Source organism: Ochlerotatus camptorhynchus, unplaced genomic scaffold (genome assembly GCF_037179485.1).
Source record: "Ochlerotatus camptorhynchus isolate MF236.1 unplaced genomic scaffold, CSIRO-AGI_Acam_v1.1 ptg000091l, whole genome shotgun sequence".
Taxonomy (NCBI): Eukaryota; Metazoa; Arthropoda; class Insecta; order Diptera; family Culicidae; genus Ochlerotatus; species Ochlerotatus camptorhynchus.
Window position 1 is genome coordinate 1877838 of NW_027040581.1, and position 18832 is coordinate 1896669.

General features: G+C 40.2%; 1 protein-coding gene across 1 annotated transcript in view; it reads left to right on the top strand.

Annotated features, from left to right (window-relative positions):
- Nucleotides 1-18832, top strand: part of LOC135698618 (very long chain fatty acid elongase AAEL008004) — a 56214-nt gene that overhangs the window by 36207 nt on the left and 1175 nt on the right. Inside the window, exons 5-6 of the mRNA XM_065218677.1 lie at nt 3070-3206; nt 3287-3604. Coding sequence (XP_065074749.1) covers nt 3070-3206; nt 3287-3604 — 455 coding nt within the window. The remainder of the gene's footprint in view (nt 1-3069; nt 3207-3286; nt 3605-18832) is intronic.

Sequence of the window (18832 nt, forward strand, 5' to 3'; positions counted from 1 at the left end):
TAGGGTATTTGACACTTTTCTTAAAATCGGAAGCCGCCATCTTTATGTCACCCCGATTCCTAAAATACCCACATTGATCGGTATTTGACAGAATTTCACACTATTTCAGAACAAAAGTCGCCATCTTAGCTTTTAACATGGCGTCAAACATTGGTTTCTGGGATTTTGATAATACCCACATTGATGGGTATTTGACAGTATTTCCCACTTTTTCTGAAACCAGAAGTCGCCATCTTGGTTTTAAATATGGCGTCTGACATAGTTTTTCGGCATCTACGTTCTGAAAATTCCCATATTTTAGGGTATTGACACTTTTTCTCAAATCAGAAGCCGCCATCTTGAATTTCACAAAAGCATCGGATATTGATTTCCAGCTCTAGACATTACTCTGATTCTATAAAAAAAACTGCATATTTGATAGAATTTTCCATTTTTTCAAAATTTCAAGAATTTAAAAATGGCATCGGACATCGACTTTCATTCTCTAAACGACATCCCGATTCCAAAAATACCCATATTGATGGGTATTTGTTAGTATTTCCCACTTTTTCTAAAACTGGAAGCCACCATCTTGGATTCCAAATGGCGTCGCAAATCTATTTCCAATCTCTAGTCACCCCGATTGAAAAACTACCCATATTGATGGGTATTTGACAGTATTTCCTATTTTTTCTTAAATCGGAAGCCGCCATCATGGATTTCAAAATGGCGTCAGACATCCATTTCCGGCCTCTAGATGACATGCCGATTCCTTAAATACCATTATTAATGGGTATTTGACAGTATTTCACCACTTTTTCTGACACCTACCCTCTTCTAAAGATCATTCTCTAGCTAATAAATTATCACACTAAAGCTTCATGTGTTAGCATTTCCAACCAACTCTGAGTATTTCCCACTTTTTCTGTTATCGAAAGCCGTCATCTTGGATTTAAAAATGACGTCGGATATCGATTTTCAGCCTCTAGACGTCATCATCTTTTTTGAAGTGGAAGCCGTCATCTTGGATTTTGAAATTGTGTCGCATATCGATTTTCGTTCTTCAGACGTCACCCCGATTCCAAAAATACCCATATTGATAAATCGCTGTCAGTATTTCACACTTTTTCTGGAATCAGAAGTCGTCATCTTGGATTTCAAAATGGCGTCGGTCATCGATTTCCGGTCTCTAGACGTCACTCCGATTCCAAAAATACCCATATTGATGGGTAAACAAACCGCCCGAGAATGATAAATTTTACATTCACGTGCACAGATCTATGAGCATGCGTTTAAATTAACCGAATGAACAATCAACAAAAGTCAGAAAAACTGCGTGAATTTGGATCGATGAAGCGAAGCTGTTGCGCAAGTAAGTTTATTTGACAATGAAAGACGAAATGAACACTAGTCAAAACTATACAAACAGCTTGAAAACTGATCGAAAGTGGTTCTGTTGATGTTGAAGAGCATCTGCTCGAAGAGAATACAGAATGACTTTCAATTGAAAGTGATGGTTGACAGCATCGTCGTCGCTTAACGATTATCGATTGAAAGTGACTTTGTTGGGCCCTGGTCTGGATTCACATTCACGAGACGGGCCAAGTAGGACATTAAAGGATTCCAAGTGTCAAAACTGGTCACTCCAAGACGCAGCAGCAACTGCACTACGCCGACTTCTTGCGGAGCACCACGGCCTTCATCCGCACATGAGTGTCGGTTTCCACCCCTTTTCCTATCGCAGCGAGAAGATTCACCGAGTTTTATACGTGAATTCGACAGTGAGCATGCATAATGGGGTGTTCACACGTATGCTATTTCACTAGCGCTAATGAGCCTGTGGCTAGCAAAAAAGCTCACCAGCATAATGTAAACAGGGCATCAGCGTCTACCAGCATGAGATTTCAGGAGCAACTGAAATTCGTGCTAGTTTGCTAATACACTAGCGCTAGCTAATCCGCACGGATGTAAACCCCCCATAAGGGCGTATACGCGATGATCGATTCTCTTCATCGATTTTCACTTTGCATTGCTACAGCTAAGCGAAACAATTTTCTTGAATTTTTCCAATGCAGAGTTGTAACAGGTTGTATTGGCTATCAAAAGCAACAGCAAACGCACCGAGAAACGTTAAATCTAGCGAGTTATTAGCAAAAGAGAAAATCGCATGCTCACTGTATGGACTCCGACGAGAGATTTTTTTGATTTCCTGTGATTAATAAAAAGCGCTGATGTGATGTTAAAGGTAAACCAATAAATATCCATTGTCAAATACAGTCTATTAACCATGTTTCCGTTTTTGAGAACAGGTTCACAATATCAAGCACAAACATCATGATTTCCAGAACAGGGTTCATGTTTCTATGACATTTGTTGCCTTTGATGGTTCCTAGAGCAACCTAACGCATGGTGTACTTTTGTAAACGGAAAATTGACGTGATCCGAAATTCGTGACTTGAGGTTGACGAATTTCGGAACGGATTTTTTTTCCCGTGACCAGACATGCTTTTACACTGTCCTCTGTGAACAATTAACGGAAAACAGTTTACGCATAAATAACAACGCATGTCGCCACAAACAACAGTAGTGACATCTGATGGCCAAAAAATGCAGAATCGATTTCCTTCGATTCATTCTGAGAAGTAAAATCCAAAATTTGTTTATTTCTTCGCTATTTAACCTGGAAAAGGCAGGAAAAGTGGATTCGCTTGGAGTGCTTAATTTGTTCGAGAACAATTGTAGCTTTTCAAGTAACGTATCGAAGCAAACGTAATATCAATTTATGCACGGTGTTTTATGTTTTCTACCCAAAAAAGCGATAATAGGCGATTACGACGCAGTAGCGCTCTACAGTACTCACTCGCTGAAGTGCAAATTGTGGGTACGCCTCTGGAACGGGAGCGTGCACTAATTAATGCGAATAATTATTTGCAGTCTCTCCGTCGTCTGTCTGCCTGTCGCTGCCCGTCTGTAGATGTCAAAATTCAATCGAATTCATTAAATCCATTTACCCCGTCCAAGCGGTCCAAGCATCTCGAACCTTCTGGTCGTGAGAATTACTAATATTTAGTTTTCGTCGTCCCATTCCAGGTGGTCACAGCACATTCTTCGCCATGCTCAACTCGTTTGTACATATTGTTATGTATTTCTACTACATGGTAGCTGCCCTAGGACCAAAGTACCAGAAGTACATCTGGTGGAAGAAGTACCTCACCGCATTCCAAATGGTAAGATCCTTGATTGCCCTGGGCCGTTAGTAGTCTACCCACATAATTAGACCGCCCTCTAATCAACCTACCCATTGCAGCTGCAATTCGTGGCCATCTTCACTCACCAGTTCCAGCTGCTGTTCACCGAGTGCAACTACCCGAAGGGCTTCATGGTGTGGATCGGCCTGCACGGCGTCATGTTCCTGTTCCTGTTCTCCGATTTCTACAAGCAAGCCTACAGCAAACGGAAAGCACTGAGGCTGGCCGCCGAAAACAAGCTGCTGCAAGCCACCAAGTACGATGCCTTGAATGGTGGAAGTGCGTCGAACGGCTCCCTCGCCAACGGACATCACCTGTACCAGAACGGCAAGCTGTCCAACGGGGACCTGGCCAACAATAACCAGGGAGCGTGCATGGTAAGTGGGGAAAAACGTCTAATTGCTTTGATAAGCTCCCGACTCACGGCACAAGAGCGTCAATATTAGGCTTCAGAACAAGTGGCAAGTTAATTTATTGATTTACAAATTGTCCAACACAATGCCATTGACGTCAATACGGCAAAAAAAATCCGCGATTATTACTTCCTACACGCACTGCAACCGCAGCGCTGCTGCGCCACACAGCCTCCTTCAGTCATCATTCATACGCGGAACAGAGTAATGAAGGTTATTTATTCACCATCAGCAGGCATCATAAAAAGCCAATATTGACCGGCAAATTTCGGTTCAATTGTTCTGTACCCCACACGCTGTGGGGGGGGGGGGTCTTTTTTTTTTTTTGGAAGAACAAACGCTGTGATAATTATCATTTGTTGCCACAAGAACCCATCCCAATTCGTCGCGGTACCAACATGGATTTAAAAAAAACCCACAAATTCGAAGGTGGTGATCTTCGGCTTGTGTCTTCTCGATTGATTAACGAACAAAAAGCCGGGTGAGGACCGACCGGTCAAGCAGGAACTCGGTTTTTTAGTCTGAAGTACCATCGCACTCGAGGTTGAGTGCTTTTACTGCCATCGTCGTAGTTTTCGGTGTACAGCGAGAAGATTTACGATCTTCAGGTGCAAGCCGTTCACTTGTTTCATGAGTAGTAAATAGCACTAGGCGGATGGTAGTAGCAGAACACCACCGTAAAACGTTCAAATATGTAATTTATTAAAGGTCGTAATTGCTGCGTTAGTTATGCTTGCGACGGAACAAAAACTTTTATAGAACTGGCTTTCCTGTCTTTGGACGGAGCAATGAAGGTCACACTGAAAGCTTGATTTGTCTATACAAATTGTTTGAACTTGATTTTGACAATCAATATGATTCTCATTAACATTTGAAAGTTCGTCAGGAAAAAAGAACTATTAGAGACCTCGGCGGCTTTGTCGGACCTCATCATTGAGGCTTCTTAGAGGTATCTTGCCTTAATATAAAAACAAATCATGCATTGATTGGTTGGCATAGAATACTTTAAATGAATAACTGAAAGTTCGTCAAAGAACACTACGTTAAGAACAGGCAAACGCTTGCGGAAGGCATTTTTTTTTTCGATTTTATGGCCTATAATTCTGAATGCAGAACTAACAAAAGGCAGTTAAATACAACAATCAAAATCACATAAGGCTAATTTAAATCGGGTCGATTTTTTAATAAAGTCCGTCTAATTTAAACAAGCCTTGATTCTGCCTACTGCCTTTGCACATAGAGGTTGATTGTTAATTTTGCGTTTAAGGTGATTCGCTGGGACATCCTTATTAGCATACACATGAAGTAGCAATTTCAAATGAAATGGGCACTGATTTCCGAGATTGGTGTAATTGAAAATTCGAAGTGGAAGTACATGTATAGCCTCAAAAAAATGAAAACGGTAAACCGCAAAAGAACTGTTCATGTTTTAACTCTTTCCTGCCATGGTTTTCCCTGGCCGATTTTTGTAAAAAATAGTATAACTAGTCCGTGCTAGTTCTTCTATTATCTGGAGAAAATCCAGACCAATATCTCAAGCAAGGGCGAGGACGGCTTTAATGCGAGTGTCTCTTTTGCTGAGAGTTACTCAGAGTAACTCTGATTTGCTCTGATCTGCTCTGGGAAAAATAAAGAACAAGGCACATCTCGCGTAACGTTTTAAAACGGCCCATAATCAAAATGTAAACAAATCGGTTACCGATACCATTCTATAGCACCGCTTGATAGCTACCAATCGTGAAGGAATGTTCCGCATATCCGGTAAAAATCATTACAAATAACTCGATTTTCAAAACGGCCGGTCAAAGAAATTTTTCGAATCATTTATTGGTCCGCACGCTAAAACGGTCAACCATGTATTATTTGGATGTTGTGTACTGAACTGTAGAAATGCTAACAAAAAACTTCGATTTTCCTAGTTGAAGATGCTATTTAGAATAACAGACTGAAGTGGTAATTTTTATACGATAGATGAGGAGAAGATGAAAGTATAGAATTGATAGTTCCGTTTAGATTACGGCAGTGTGAAAATTGCATATAGAAAGTAGATAGCGAGCTAGGACAACTTTTAAGGAAGGTACAAATCGGTTTGATCATCTCTCTTTACCAAACTCCCCCTTTGGAGAGGGATGGTGAGGGGTGCCCCCCCCCCCCCGCTACCACTGGCATCTATCGTATAAAAACTACCACTTCAGTCTGTTATTCGAAATAGCATCTTCAACTATGTAAATCGTTGACTTCACGCAGAAGTAATACTAAACATATAGTCAAAGTTCGATTTTCTTATACAGGAATATAAGTAGGCCGAGAAAAAGGCAGAGATTATTTACAATCAATTTTCTGGTTTGTTTTATAACTTACTGTCCGCTTTCCCTTGCCCGCATAAATGCGAACCATTACTTGACCTTACCGAAAATGGTTAAAATGCTAAACTTTAACTGAAATGGTTGTGGAACTTAACATGAACGTTTGTGTGATAAAGTTTTAACCTTATGTATTATGGTTTTTTGGAAGTGAACCTTACCAGATAATGGGTTGTTAAGAACCATTGCCATTCAAAATAGTTGTTTTCTCCCGAGGGGGGTGACACATCTAAATCTCAATTTTGGATGCTCAAAAAATCCCACACTAGCGAATCAATCTTCGAAAAATCTTCTTGCATTTCTCGCATCTTCTTACATCGCGCATCAATTTTTTGCAGGAAATCTTCAGAATCGTCATCAATCTTCTTTCTATCTACTCAGCGTGCGATCAGCTAGCCACAGCACAACACAATCTTTCCTGCAGCGTAGATAGAGTCGTCCCCCTCGTTTTCTCCATACATTTTCGGAGAGAGGACTGTATTATAACCTTTTTTCTTATAGTTTGAGAACTTTAATGGTAATGGTTATGGTAGTTTGTAAGGTCCATTAATAGTTTAGTATTATCGGTCAACTTTACGTGGAATGTATCGCGAATTGTTAATCAGTAATTTACAGGCAACCAATTCACGGTATATTCCACATAAAGTTGATCGATGTTACAAAACCACTAATGGACCTTACTGGCTACTTTAACCATTACCATTAAAGTTCTCAAACCTTAAGTGAAAAGTTTCTAATATAGTTCTCTCTCCGAAAATGAATGGAGAAAACAACTATTTTGAATAGTAATGGTTCTTAATAACTCATTATTTGAAAGGTTCACTTCCAAAGAACCATAATACATAAGGTTAAAACTTTATCACACAAACGTTCGTGTAACGTTCCATTACTATTTCAGTTAAAGTTTCGCAGGGATTATAAACAATTTTTAACCATTTTCGGTAAGGTCAAGTTTTGGTTCGCGCTTATGCGGGTGGAGCTGCAACCTGAGTATGACTCCGATGATGACGCAACTTTATTCTGTATCCCGATGTTTGATTCGGATTTTAGTATTCAAGACAGGTTAAGTCAACAACAGTGAAACCTGTTCATCCCTTTCAAAACAAACGAGGTGAAGATTTCAAAAAGCCTTAAGCGAACCTTAAACCCGAATTTTTATCAAGAAATAAATAAGACCTTTTGGAAAAAATCCACTAACAATGAGAGAAAGAATCGCTCAGAGAGCAAGAGAGTAGAGTAACTCTAGATTGCTCTAAATTTTTCACTGTACCCCCCAACCCCCTCGATCTCAAGACACTCCAGAGATAGTGGTTTATTTTGTTAAATGGATTGATATGATATGATGATAATTGTCTACCACTCATTGTAGCACGGAAACTAAGTCCGATAGAGGTACACGACGTTAGGCATACGGTCGTTAGACATAAGGACGTTAGGCATATGGACGATAAGCATACGGAGGAATAATGTACGATAGGCATAACGGACGTTAGGCATAATCTACGCGATGAATTCCAGAAGGATGATAATGGGGACCGTCTGTTGATTGCTGACATCGGTGGCAATAACTTGCGACGTCTTGGACAGGCAAAGTATTGGGTTGCAGATGGTACGTTTGCCACAGTTCCTTGTTTGTTTCGGCCACTCGTCACTGTTCATGGAAGTATCGCACCAAAACATGCCTTGCCGCAGCTTTTTGTTCATGGTTTTTCATCAATAGGATTTCGATAGATTCGAAGTGGATATTGACCACATAAGCCGCTCTCTGAACCACCAAGATGCCCCCGAGGGAACTTGTTGCAAAGAAAAATAGCATTTTTACACCAAAACAAGCCTTGCCGCATCAGCTTTTTCTTCATGGTTTTTCATCAATAGGCTTTCTTTAGATTTGAAAGAGCATTGACCACATTGGCCAAAAAATTGTGTGACGAAATAGTGTCAGGTTTTAATCGCTTATAACATGGCCGTTTTTAAATGAATTTGAATTATTATCACACCATTTGATTCAGATTTGATGTAAGATTCATTTGGTAAAAATATTATACCGTGGACCCCCGTTAATCTGACCGTTTTTAATCTGAACACTTTTTAATTTGAACCCGCTAGCTAAAAATATCTCAAACGCCATATGGAGTGCAGTAAAGCGAAATGGAACATTGATATTAGATATTTGGCAGTATTTCCGAGTTTTTCAATAACCGAAAGTCGCCATGCTGAATTTCAAGATGGCGTCGATCATAATTTTCGGTCTCTTTACGTCACCTCGATTCTGGGAATGCCCACATCGCATAATACTTCATTTGAACTCCCAGTTTTTCTGTATTCAAAAACCGCTATTTTGACTTGACATTGCATAAATTTATGCATCAAATACAAATGCTGTTTAATTACCTGCCATCACTGGCAATTCTGAATAATATGCACCGCACATAAACTACAACAGCACCGGATCTGTTCTTGAATTCAGAACATCATCCTTGTGAACACGAAACCCGGTACTCAAAAACCAGAACCGCCCCTTTAGCATCGAACTGGTGAACACGGTGCGGTGCTCACTACTTGACTAGCCTATTGGTCCCCAGCAAATCGATTAACGTACCCTATTCTAGTCAACAGTCTACTACTAAACTATGTTTGTTTTGATTCGTTACAATGACTGTGATTTTGACAGATAAAATGAGGGGTACGTGTATTTTCCTATGTTTCGAGGGGTACATCGATTAGCTTGGGACCGAAGAGGGTTTCAGAGATGAGCAGCGAATCCAAAGACATAAAGCAACCAACGATACAGACAAAACCGTTGCTGCGACTACCATGACAAACTCGCTCTGTAAAATAGCTCGATCCGAGTGGTAGAAGGATAATGATATATTGCTTGCCTGCTTTGTTGCAATATACACGGATGAGGGCATAGCTTGATATGAATCGAGAAAAGACATAACAAAAAAAATTCTCATGAACCCACGTGTATCACCTTCGGCTTTACTTCGTGAAGCAGCTTGCCAACAATTTTCTCGTTTCCTTCTACCGCCCCGAGTGAGTTGTGTCGCACGGGCTGCTTGTCATGAAAAAGAAGGAAGAAGATTATATCATTATTACTTTCCACTTCTGACATAGCGTTATTATTCGGTTCGTTGATCGCTTGTCATTTTGTCATTTGGAGATATTTTTGATTCCTTGGAGATGAGCCAAAAAGTTGAGCACGTTTCTTCGGGACCTTCTGGTTTCTTCTCGTTTGGCTACGACCAGTGCTGTAAATTCTCAAAATCATTTGAACATTTTTGACGAAAATGAGAACAGTAGCTATTCTCTATCAAAGGGGACCTCCTCCGAATGGTTGATATCAGTTGCTTAGTCATTTGACGAAGGCATGGATCTTTCTCATTTGAGAAACGCTATATATCATTCAATTGGGTTCTTTAATTTTGAAAAATATATCGGTTTTATATATCATCTGAAAGAGCTTCGTTTTCTGAGCACAGCGATATTTTTTTCGAACCCACACACTTTCATCTTGATTTTTAAATCAAGATTTAAAGCAAAATAATAACTTCACTGTTTGACACTAAACTGACAAACTGACAGCTCGCTCCCATACAAAGTGACACCGAGGGGCGCTAATAAGGTGATTTATGCAAATGTAATCGTACTTATTTAAAATAGTTCCAGTGTGCCAAAATTGATGAAATTTTGGGTTTGGGTTCCATTTTTAATGAAGATTACGAATATGCATTTACCTCAATACCCTTAAAGAACCCAATTGAGTGTAACCTACACATAAACGGAGCTCTGGTCGACATTCCGACACCAACCTGACTTCTAAAAAACCCCAACCCGATGTTGACCCGACATAAACCCAAAATTGACCCGACAACAACACGACATTGGGTCGAAATCGACCTTAAATTAGCCTTACATTGGATTTATATTATACTCCACTGTCGTATATCAAATGATAGTGAGTGACTCAATTGACAGTGACAATGAGCTTCGTATGAGAAAGCGGCTCTTCAAATTATGGTCATGTGAGAATTCGTTTACATAGAATTGATTGAATGGTTGCATTGGTTCATCTTCAATCGAATGATATGAAAATTTACAGCACTGGTTACGACGTTCGTGTAGCGGTACGTTGCTTATTCGTGCATCTCAGCAAGCTGCGGCTAGGTGATACACTGTCCAACCATTTTCTTCATTCGCGGCGTTTGTGAACGGCTCGAACAGTTTCCTTGATCTGGTGCATCTTTTCCATTCCATTGAACTGTGTATTTTACTGGCATGACCGCCAACGACGGGCTCTTTTCGAACGTAACTCTCACAGTAAAGGCAAACGTGCAATGTACTAAAATCGTGCTACCGCTGTACCGCTGCCGAATTCATGCTTGGCATACACATTTGTACACAGTTCCTACCCACAATGTATGTATTTTTCCTCTTCCGCTGCATACTGTACGTAAACAAAACACGTAAACGGGATTATTTTGATCGCAGTTTTGAGTTATTTGTTATTTGAATAATCTCTGAAAGATCCGTAGAAGGTCTTCTGAATAATTAATCAATCTGAAATCTTGTAAAAATATCCAAGGGGCTCTAATTTATTGAGAAGTTAAAAGAACTTCTGGGGGAGTTAAGATATCTTTAGGGAAGTCCTGACTAGCGCGAAAGTTTAAAGATCTTCAAGAGAATATTCGGTGAGATTTTCGAACAACTTCGTACATTTCAGGAAAATGTTGAAAACTTCATCGAAGATCTAGAGTAGTTTTTAGGAGAACTTCAAAGTAGTTCTGACGAGAAATTAGTTCTGAGAAGAAGTTCAGAGTAGTTCTAAAGAAAAGCTCAAAGTAGTTCTGACGGGAACTTCAAAGTAGTTCTCAGGAGATTCTGATGAGAACCTCAGAGTATTTTTGTGGAGAGTGTCAAATTATTTCTTAGGAGATATTGACAGTAGTTCTAAGGAGAACTTCAGAGTAGTTCTGAAGAGAATTTCCAGAGAAGTTCCACCCGGAACATGTATGGCCAGTGTGCACTTGAGTACTGGATATGGTCACCAATGATCATATTTATGAATTCTCATATTGTTTGGTGTGTCACATGAAGATGTAGGTTCAAGTTTCACTTGAACATGTTCGGATCTGGCCAACGTGGTCTTCAGTACTTAATATGGCCACCAATGATCATATTTTTGAATTATTATACAATTTGATGTGTCGCATGTGGGTGTTGGTTCAAGAAGAATTTGGCCAGTTCCCCGGGGGTACCCGAAATATGTCCGGATGCATGGTTCTGATTACATACTACGACCTTGGATGATTATTTGGTTCACGTCTTGAAGGTTTTGATTAACTTAAAATTACAAAAAATACAACTGAAAATGTTGAGCACTTCTCAGGTTAAAAAAAAAAGTGTTTTAGTACAATGCCGCTTTTGCCGGTGAAAACTAAAGATTGTAAATTGGCTCACTACTTGACTAGCCTATTGGTCCCAAGTAAATCGCTTAACGTACCCCATTCTAATTGAAATTTTACTACTAAACTATGTTTGTTTTGATTTGCTATGAAAGTTTGACAGATAAAATGAGGGGTTCGTGGATTTTGTTATGTTTCGAGGGGTGCATAGATTAGCTTGGGACCGAAGAGAGTACCAGAGCTGAGCCAAAAAGTTGAGCACGTTTCTTGGGGACCTTTTGGTCTTAGAGTTACTTTCATAGCGAATCAAAACAAACATAGTGAAGTACTAGAGTTTCGACTAGAATGGGGACGCTTAGAGATGTACTTGGGGCCAATAGGCTAGTCAAGTAGTGAGCCAATTTACAATCTTTAGTTTTCACCGGCATTTCGGATGACGAGCTTCACACCTTCTCGGTTGATTATCAAATGTCGTTTATTGCCTTCTGCTGACTTATTCTAACCCTCGTTTTCCTGAGATACCTACTTGAAGTCATTATTTACTTTATTAACCAATCACCGATTAATCCTCGATAGAGGGGTCCAAGTTAATTGAGAGAAAGAGTTATTGTGAGAGAGTACTTAGTCAGCGTTGTGACGCTCCGTGCTAGTTGAAAACAGCCTGCGATTATTGACAGTGGAAATTGATACTTTTGTTTTCGCGTGAGAAATTGCAACGAAAGACTTTTGCAGGGCAACGAACAATTCCAACGTGCTGATGTAATTGTTCGTTGACCCTTTGTTTTGTTTTGATGATTTGGTGACATGTGAAAATCACATGCTACAACAGACAAGGAATCAATTTTGACATACACCTTTTCGAAAATCGACCGATCAACAACAGAGGGATTTTCGAACGTCTTAATTTATGTTCGAATCGTCAAATTTAAGTGAATACCCTAATAAACAAATACCATAAACGTACTGTACTGTATCCCAGATGGGTAAACTATCCCACAAATGGGTTGGATGATACTCCGAACACGTCGTTAAGTTATCTTTTATGGTTATTTTTATTAGGGTATTTAGCAAATGGACTAAATTTAAAGAATTGACAGTCCTACGTGCGTGTGTATGTTCATATTGGCTTAATATTAGGAATTAACTCAAGGGGTAAGTCACTCAGTACATTGTGTGAAATTACATTCGGCACAGCTTGGGCACATTCATCGGCACACCTTCGACACAATCTCGTAGGCGTTGGATTGTTGTAAACAGGCCCCAAAATAGTCACTTTCAATCGAAAATCGTCAAGCGACGACGAAGCTGTCAACCATCACTTTCACTTTCTTCGAGCAGATCCCCTTCAACATCAACAGAACCTCTTTCGATCAGTTTTCATGCTATTTGTTTTGGCTTGACTCATGTGTTCATTTCGTCTTTCATTGTCAAATGAACTTGCTTTCGCATTGATGCGAAGCTGTTCGATACAAATTCGCGGAGTTTTTCTGACTATTACTGATTGTTCACTCGGTTCATTTACGCGTATGCGCAAAGATCGGTGCACGTGGATGTCAAATTAATCATTGTCGGGTGGTTTGTTTAGAAATCCAGGATGGCTGCTTACGATTTCAGAAAAAGTGGGAAATATTGTCAAATGCCTATCAATATAGGTATTTTTGGAATCGGAATGGCGTCTAGAGGCCGGAAATCGATGACTGATGCCATTTTGAAATCCAATATGGTGGCTTCCAATTTCAGAAAAAGTGGGAAATGCTCGGGGAAATGCTGATGCCGACCCATCAATATTAGTATTTTTAGAATCGGGATGACGTCTAGTGGCCGGAAATTGATATCTGACGACATTTTGATGTGCAAGATGGCGGCTTCCGGATTTCAGAAAAAAAAAGTGGGAAATACTTATGTCGATCCATCAATATGGGTATTTTTGGAATCAGGGTGTCGTCTAGAGACCAGAAATCGATCACCGACGCCATTTTGAAATCGAAGATGGTGACTTCCGTTTTTAGAAGAAAAGGGAAATACTGTTAAATTCCCCTTCACTATCGGTATTTTTGGAATCGAGATGACGTCTAGAGGATGATAGATAGCAAGATAGCAGCTTCCGATATCAGAAAAAGTAGGAAACTCTATCAAATATCCTTATTTTTTTTTTTAAGAATCAGCATAACGTCTAGAAGCCGGAAATCGATGACCGATGCCATTTTGAAATCCAAGAGGGCGGCTTCCGTTTTGAGAAAAAGCTTCAAATACCCTAAAATTTGGGTATTTTCAGAACGGAATGACTGACACGTAGATGCCAAAAATCGTTGTCAGACGCCATCTTGAAATTCAATATGGTGACTTCTGGATTCAGAAAAAAAAGTGGGAAATACTGTCAAATACCCATCAATGTGGCTATTTTCTAAATCCCAGTAACGTTTAGAGGTCTGAAACTGATGTTTGACGCTATTTTGAGATCTAAGATTGGATCAGAAAAAGAATGAAATACCGATCGGTGTGGGTATTGTTGGAATCGGGGTGACATCTAGAGGCCAGAAATGGATGACCGATGCCGTCTTGAAATTAAAGATGGTAGCTTCCGATTTCAGAAAAAGTGTAAAATAGCGTACAAATGACGTTGGATATCGATTTTCTAAATTTAGTCCCCGTTCCGCAAATACCCATATTGTAGGGCATTTGACACATTTTCTGAAACCAGATGGGATCCCAAAATGGTATCTGATATCGATTTTCGACATCTACACGTTTTTTTTCCGGTCCGAAAATACTCGTATTGTAGGGTATTTGGTACTTTTCTGAAACCCAATGGCCGCCATCTTGGATTCCAACATGGCGGCGGATATCGATTTTCAGCATCTACGCGACTTAACTTTTTTGGGTAACGGATTTCTATTTAAAAAAGATTAAACGTCTAGTCCACTTCAACACTCACTTAAGACTAACTTTATTTCTATCGATTAATGCTACAGGTGAACTTTATGTCTACTCAGCACTTCATGCCATCGGTGCAGAGTCCATGCACTGTCGTCCACGTTGGTCAATTTTGCTGATGCGCCTCGATGCTGCCGGTGCGATGTCGTTCATTAACCGGCGGCCGAGTCCCACGAATTCTGCTGACGTTCGTTGACACCTGGTGAGGACTTTGCACTTGTTGTTCTACCAGCCGGATGGCAATGTTGCTAAGTCGGGTGACGATGTTGCTAACTCGCGTTGTCTCCGTTCCGAAAATACGGTACGGTATCTGAAACTTCAAAAAACCAATCGTCACTATCTTGGATTCCAAAATGGCGCCGAGTATCGATTTTACCCATATCTTTGGGTATTTAACAGTTCTTCTGGAACCCGATGGCCGCCATCTTGGACTCCAGAAAGGCCTTGTTAATTTAATTTTCGTTTAATCACAGACAAACAGACGTAACATTTCATTCTGGATCATCGTTCACGCATTTAACGTCTGATTTGAATATTATCAATTCCGCGAACTGCTCACCGCAGCGCTGGCATCGCATCACTTGGAAATTTCTTTATATTCTGTTTAGCTTGCATGCAACATTGTTTGCGAGTTAACGAGCTAGCTTGTTCTCCGCGAGAAGCACGAGAGATGTCGTTACTGATGTCCTTTTTATTGAGGTGCAATGGTTTCAAGAAAAACTTATTCAAAGAGTTATGTCTGTTTGTCTGCGGTTTAATATAAAATAATATTTTATTACTGTATATAATCCGAATGCCATCCCCTATTGGCAACCGATATTGTGCGGATACTATCCGGATACTATATTTCGATGCCTGACGACGTGACAAGTCGAATGAACCCCGAATTGAAGTGAGAGTGAAAAAGAAACGAAGGAAGCAATTTTCGAGTCATTCATTGTGTCAATTGAAACAAGTCTTTGCTTCAAATGAAGTGAACTGATACACTTGACGAACGAAACAAGCGATAGTCAAGTCTTGTTTAACAGGAGGAATGTTCATCGTGACTCGATAACAAGAAACGCAATGACTTACACGAAAATGATATTGCTCGAAATGAAGCGATTCTGCGGAGAGTTCATTTCCTTTTCTTTGTTTCAAAAATGCAGAACCCTGGTTGTAAATAAAATGGGAGCACTGCTGAAAAACTGTAATTGTAAGTTGTTCACAACGTTACGTGCCGTTTGACTGTATATTCAGGAACATCCTCTTACTGAATATACCAGAGGAACTCAGATCAGCAGTTCACTTATAGATCCCCCCCACCCGTGCAAGTCACGAATGATCTAAAATGGGTTAAACAAAACAAATAAACAATAATCGACAGATGAACCTAAATTAAATTTTAAACAAAACGTTAACAGCAGAACTTCAAGTTAAGTTTTCATCATGATAGGATCTGAAAACGATATTAAACGATTTGCTCGGGTAGGTTTCTGGTCTGCCTTAGAGGACTTTTATTGTCCTATGATTACAAAACACCAACATTTCGCACACCCACCACTTCCCGCGCCATCCTCAATCCGATTTATCCTTGCGATTTCAAACAAAAACATTCAAGGTGTCAGAAATACCGGGTTGCCGGGATGGGTATTTTACAAACATTCGCAGCTTGCTCTATGACCGGCACAATCGGTACACCTGCGGCACACTTGCACTGACAGAAAGGATGACCCAAGATTGGTGTGCGGAGTGACCTAACCCATTCTTGTGGGTAAAGTAAATAAGAACAGATATTGCAGTAGATGGAATAATACGGGAGTATTTTTTTAATTAAGCACGAACCAAAAAACATTAATTCTTTAAGTCGATAATTCTCTAACTCGATGGTCCCTTCCATATCGAGTTATGGAGAGTTGACTGTATTCTCAACCACTCTGTCTCAGATTTCATTTCGATCAGAAGTGACGTTTTCGTGCTACAATTTATTGAAAATGTCAAAAACGCCATTTTGAATAAAATTACAAGATCCAAAATGACCGAATTTTTAAATCAGAGAAGCTCGATTAAAAAATTATTTATGTTTTTGCCATTTTGGCGGAAACTGTTCAAGATCGAGATAATGAGTCCTAGACGCATGCAAAAAATTTCTGTATCCGTGATGATCCCTTCTTGGAAGATTTATCTCGTTTCCATAAAAATGAGGTTTTAGACTACGAACTAGAAAAGTTGTCCAGGTCCCAGAGGTATAATTTTTTTTTAAATGTTACAGATGTTCCTATATATTAGACGGTTTTAACATTGTCAAAATTTGTCAACGCCGGAGACTTTGAACATTTTTCTCTGTGTCCCAATTTTTTGTTCTAATCACTTAGTAAAAAAAAATTGTTGAAACTATTTTTTTCTAAAACAAATTTATGGGATCCTTAAAGCATTTAAGAGTTTAGTTCTAAAGAGCATGAAAAATGTTCATGGTGGATTTGTGAGTTCATAAAATTTCACGAAGTGGTAATCGAAATTTGAATCACTAATGTTACTACTAAAGACTATACTGTAAAAAATGCAACAGACAAAACTGATCACCAAAAATTCATTTTAAGTCGGATATTGTTGAAACTCTCAGGGAATAAATAAACACATATTAGCTATGTTTCTGCTAAGTTTGTTTATTCAACCTATTCTTCTAGGCTAAATGCCCGCACCTTGGACTTAACACTACCAATCAAATCCTGTGCAACACTTGCGCCCTCTTTCTTACACACTTTCATCCACTCTTTCTTCAAATCCTTGTCGTTTTTAAAGACCTTCCCTGTTTTCCGGAGCTTGCCCTTCATAATCGCTCAGAATTTTTCTATTGGGCGAAGTTCTGGCGAGTTTGGCGGATTTGTCTCCTTCGGCACAAAAACAACATCGTTGGCTTCGTACCACTCTATCACCGGTTTCGCGTAATGACACGATTCCAGATCCGGCCAAAACAGAGTGTCACCTTCGTGGGACCGGAGGAAGACCTGCAGGCGCTTCTGGAGGCATTCTTCTTCATATATTTGGCCGTTGATGGTGCCGGTCTAAGTACACTAAGTACTTCTTGGCTAATGTGTTGACCTTCTTCTTCCGTTACATCCAGGCGGGACTTGCCGACGAAAAACTCCAGGTCGGGGAGCTGCTTGGCGTCCACTTTAATGTACGTCTCGTCGCCCATTACGATCCATTTCGACTGCACCAATCACTCGCGGTACAGCTTCCTGGCGCGGGATTTGGCCACCGTATTCTGTTTATCGGTTCGGTTAGGCGCCTTCCTTACCTTGAAGACATGAAGTCCGGCCCGCTGGACGAACCAGACGGAAGAATTGACCTTCTTGGCCACGTCCCGAATCGAATGGTTTGGATTGCGCATGAAGTAATCCCTCACCTTCCTTGCGTTCACGGGTCGTCTTCGCTTTTCTTCCGCTGCCAGCTCGCCGCTGGGTCGTCTGGGTCTCCTTGAACGATTTTACCACACGGGACACGGTCGAATTGTCGATTCCAAACTGTTTCGCGGTTCACCTGTGGAACTGGCCTGGATTTTCCACGACCACTCCCTTCACGGCGAATGAGAACGACTCAAATTCGAGTTTAGTTCACTGATAATCGCCAAAAGTGCAGGAACTCAGCGATGAGTAAAATTTGTCTCATGGTTTCCTGTGGAAAACCTAAAAAATCTGGCGGAAAATGAGGAAATTGACGAAATTTTTATTCAGTCTCGGAGTAGTACCAATTGACTGTGTGAATCCAATCTTTACTTTTCTCAAATTCGGGAATTTTTCCCTGGAAAATCCTGGAAAAACCTGGGAAAACATGAGGCAAATTTACTCATCGCTGAGTTTCTACACTTTTGGCGATTATGAGTGAACTAAACTCAAATTTGAGTCGTTCTCATTCGCCGTGTTAATTTTTTGCAGAAGCGCTTCATGTTTGGAAACCATCTCGATAACCGCTTGACAGATTGTGACGAGATTTTGCACATGTAAACATTACACTCTAGACTAGTTTTACTCAAAATTTCATCAGTTTTTACCCATGCAATACAAAGCTAGGCACAAAAGGAAGTGTTGCATTTTTTCGAGTACAATCTTTAATATAACACGCACTCGCTACCAGTACCACTCGCTGGTAGAAAGTCACGCCAAAACTGCTAGACAAAGTGGTCAATTCAGGACGCCGAACCTCTTATCTCAGTTGCTAAAAAGAATGGCAAACGACGTATTTCTCCTAATCCCCTATGGAGGTTATTCTTCAGGGAATGACGTGTTATATTTTGCATCAATCAAACTGTTCTGGAATTGGGCCTGAAACTGCTGCGGCATCGAAATGTGGAACGCTCAGAAACATGCACTGAACAAAGTATTCTCCTTGACTTTGAAGTAATTTTCCATCACGCGATATATTTTCACTCTGGCTGCGAACTCCGTCCATAATCCTTGTAGAACAGTCCATAAATTAGACGCCGACCGCCAAGTAGTCGAACAACTTCA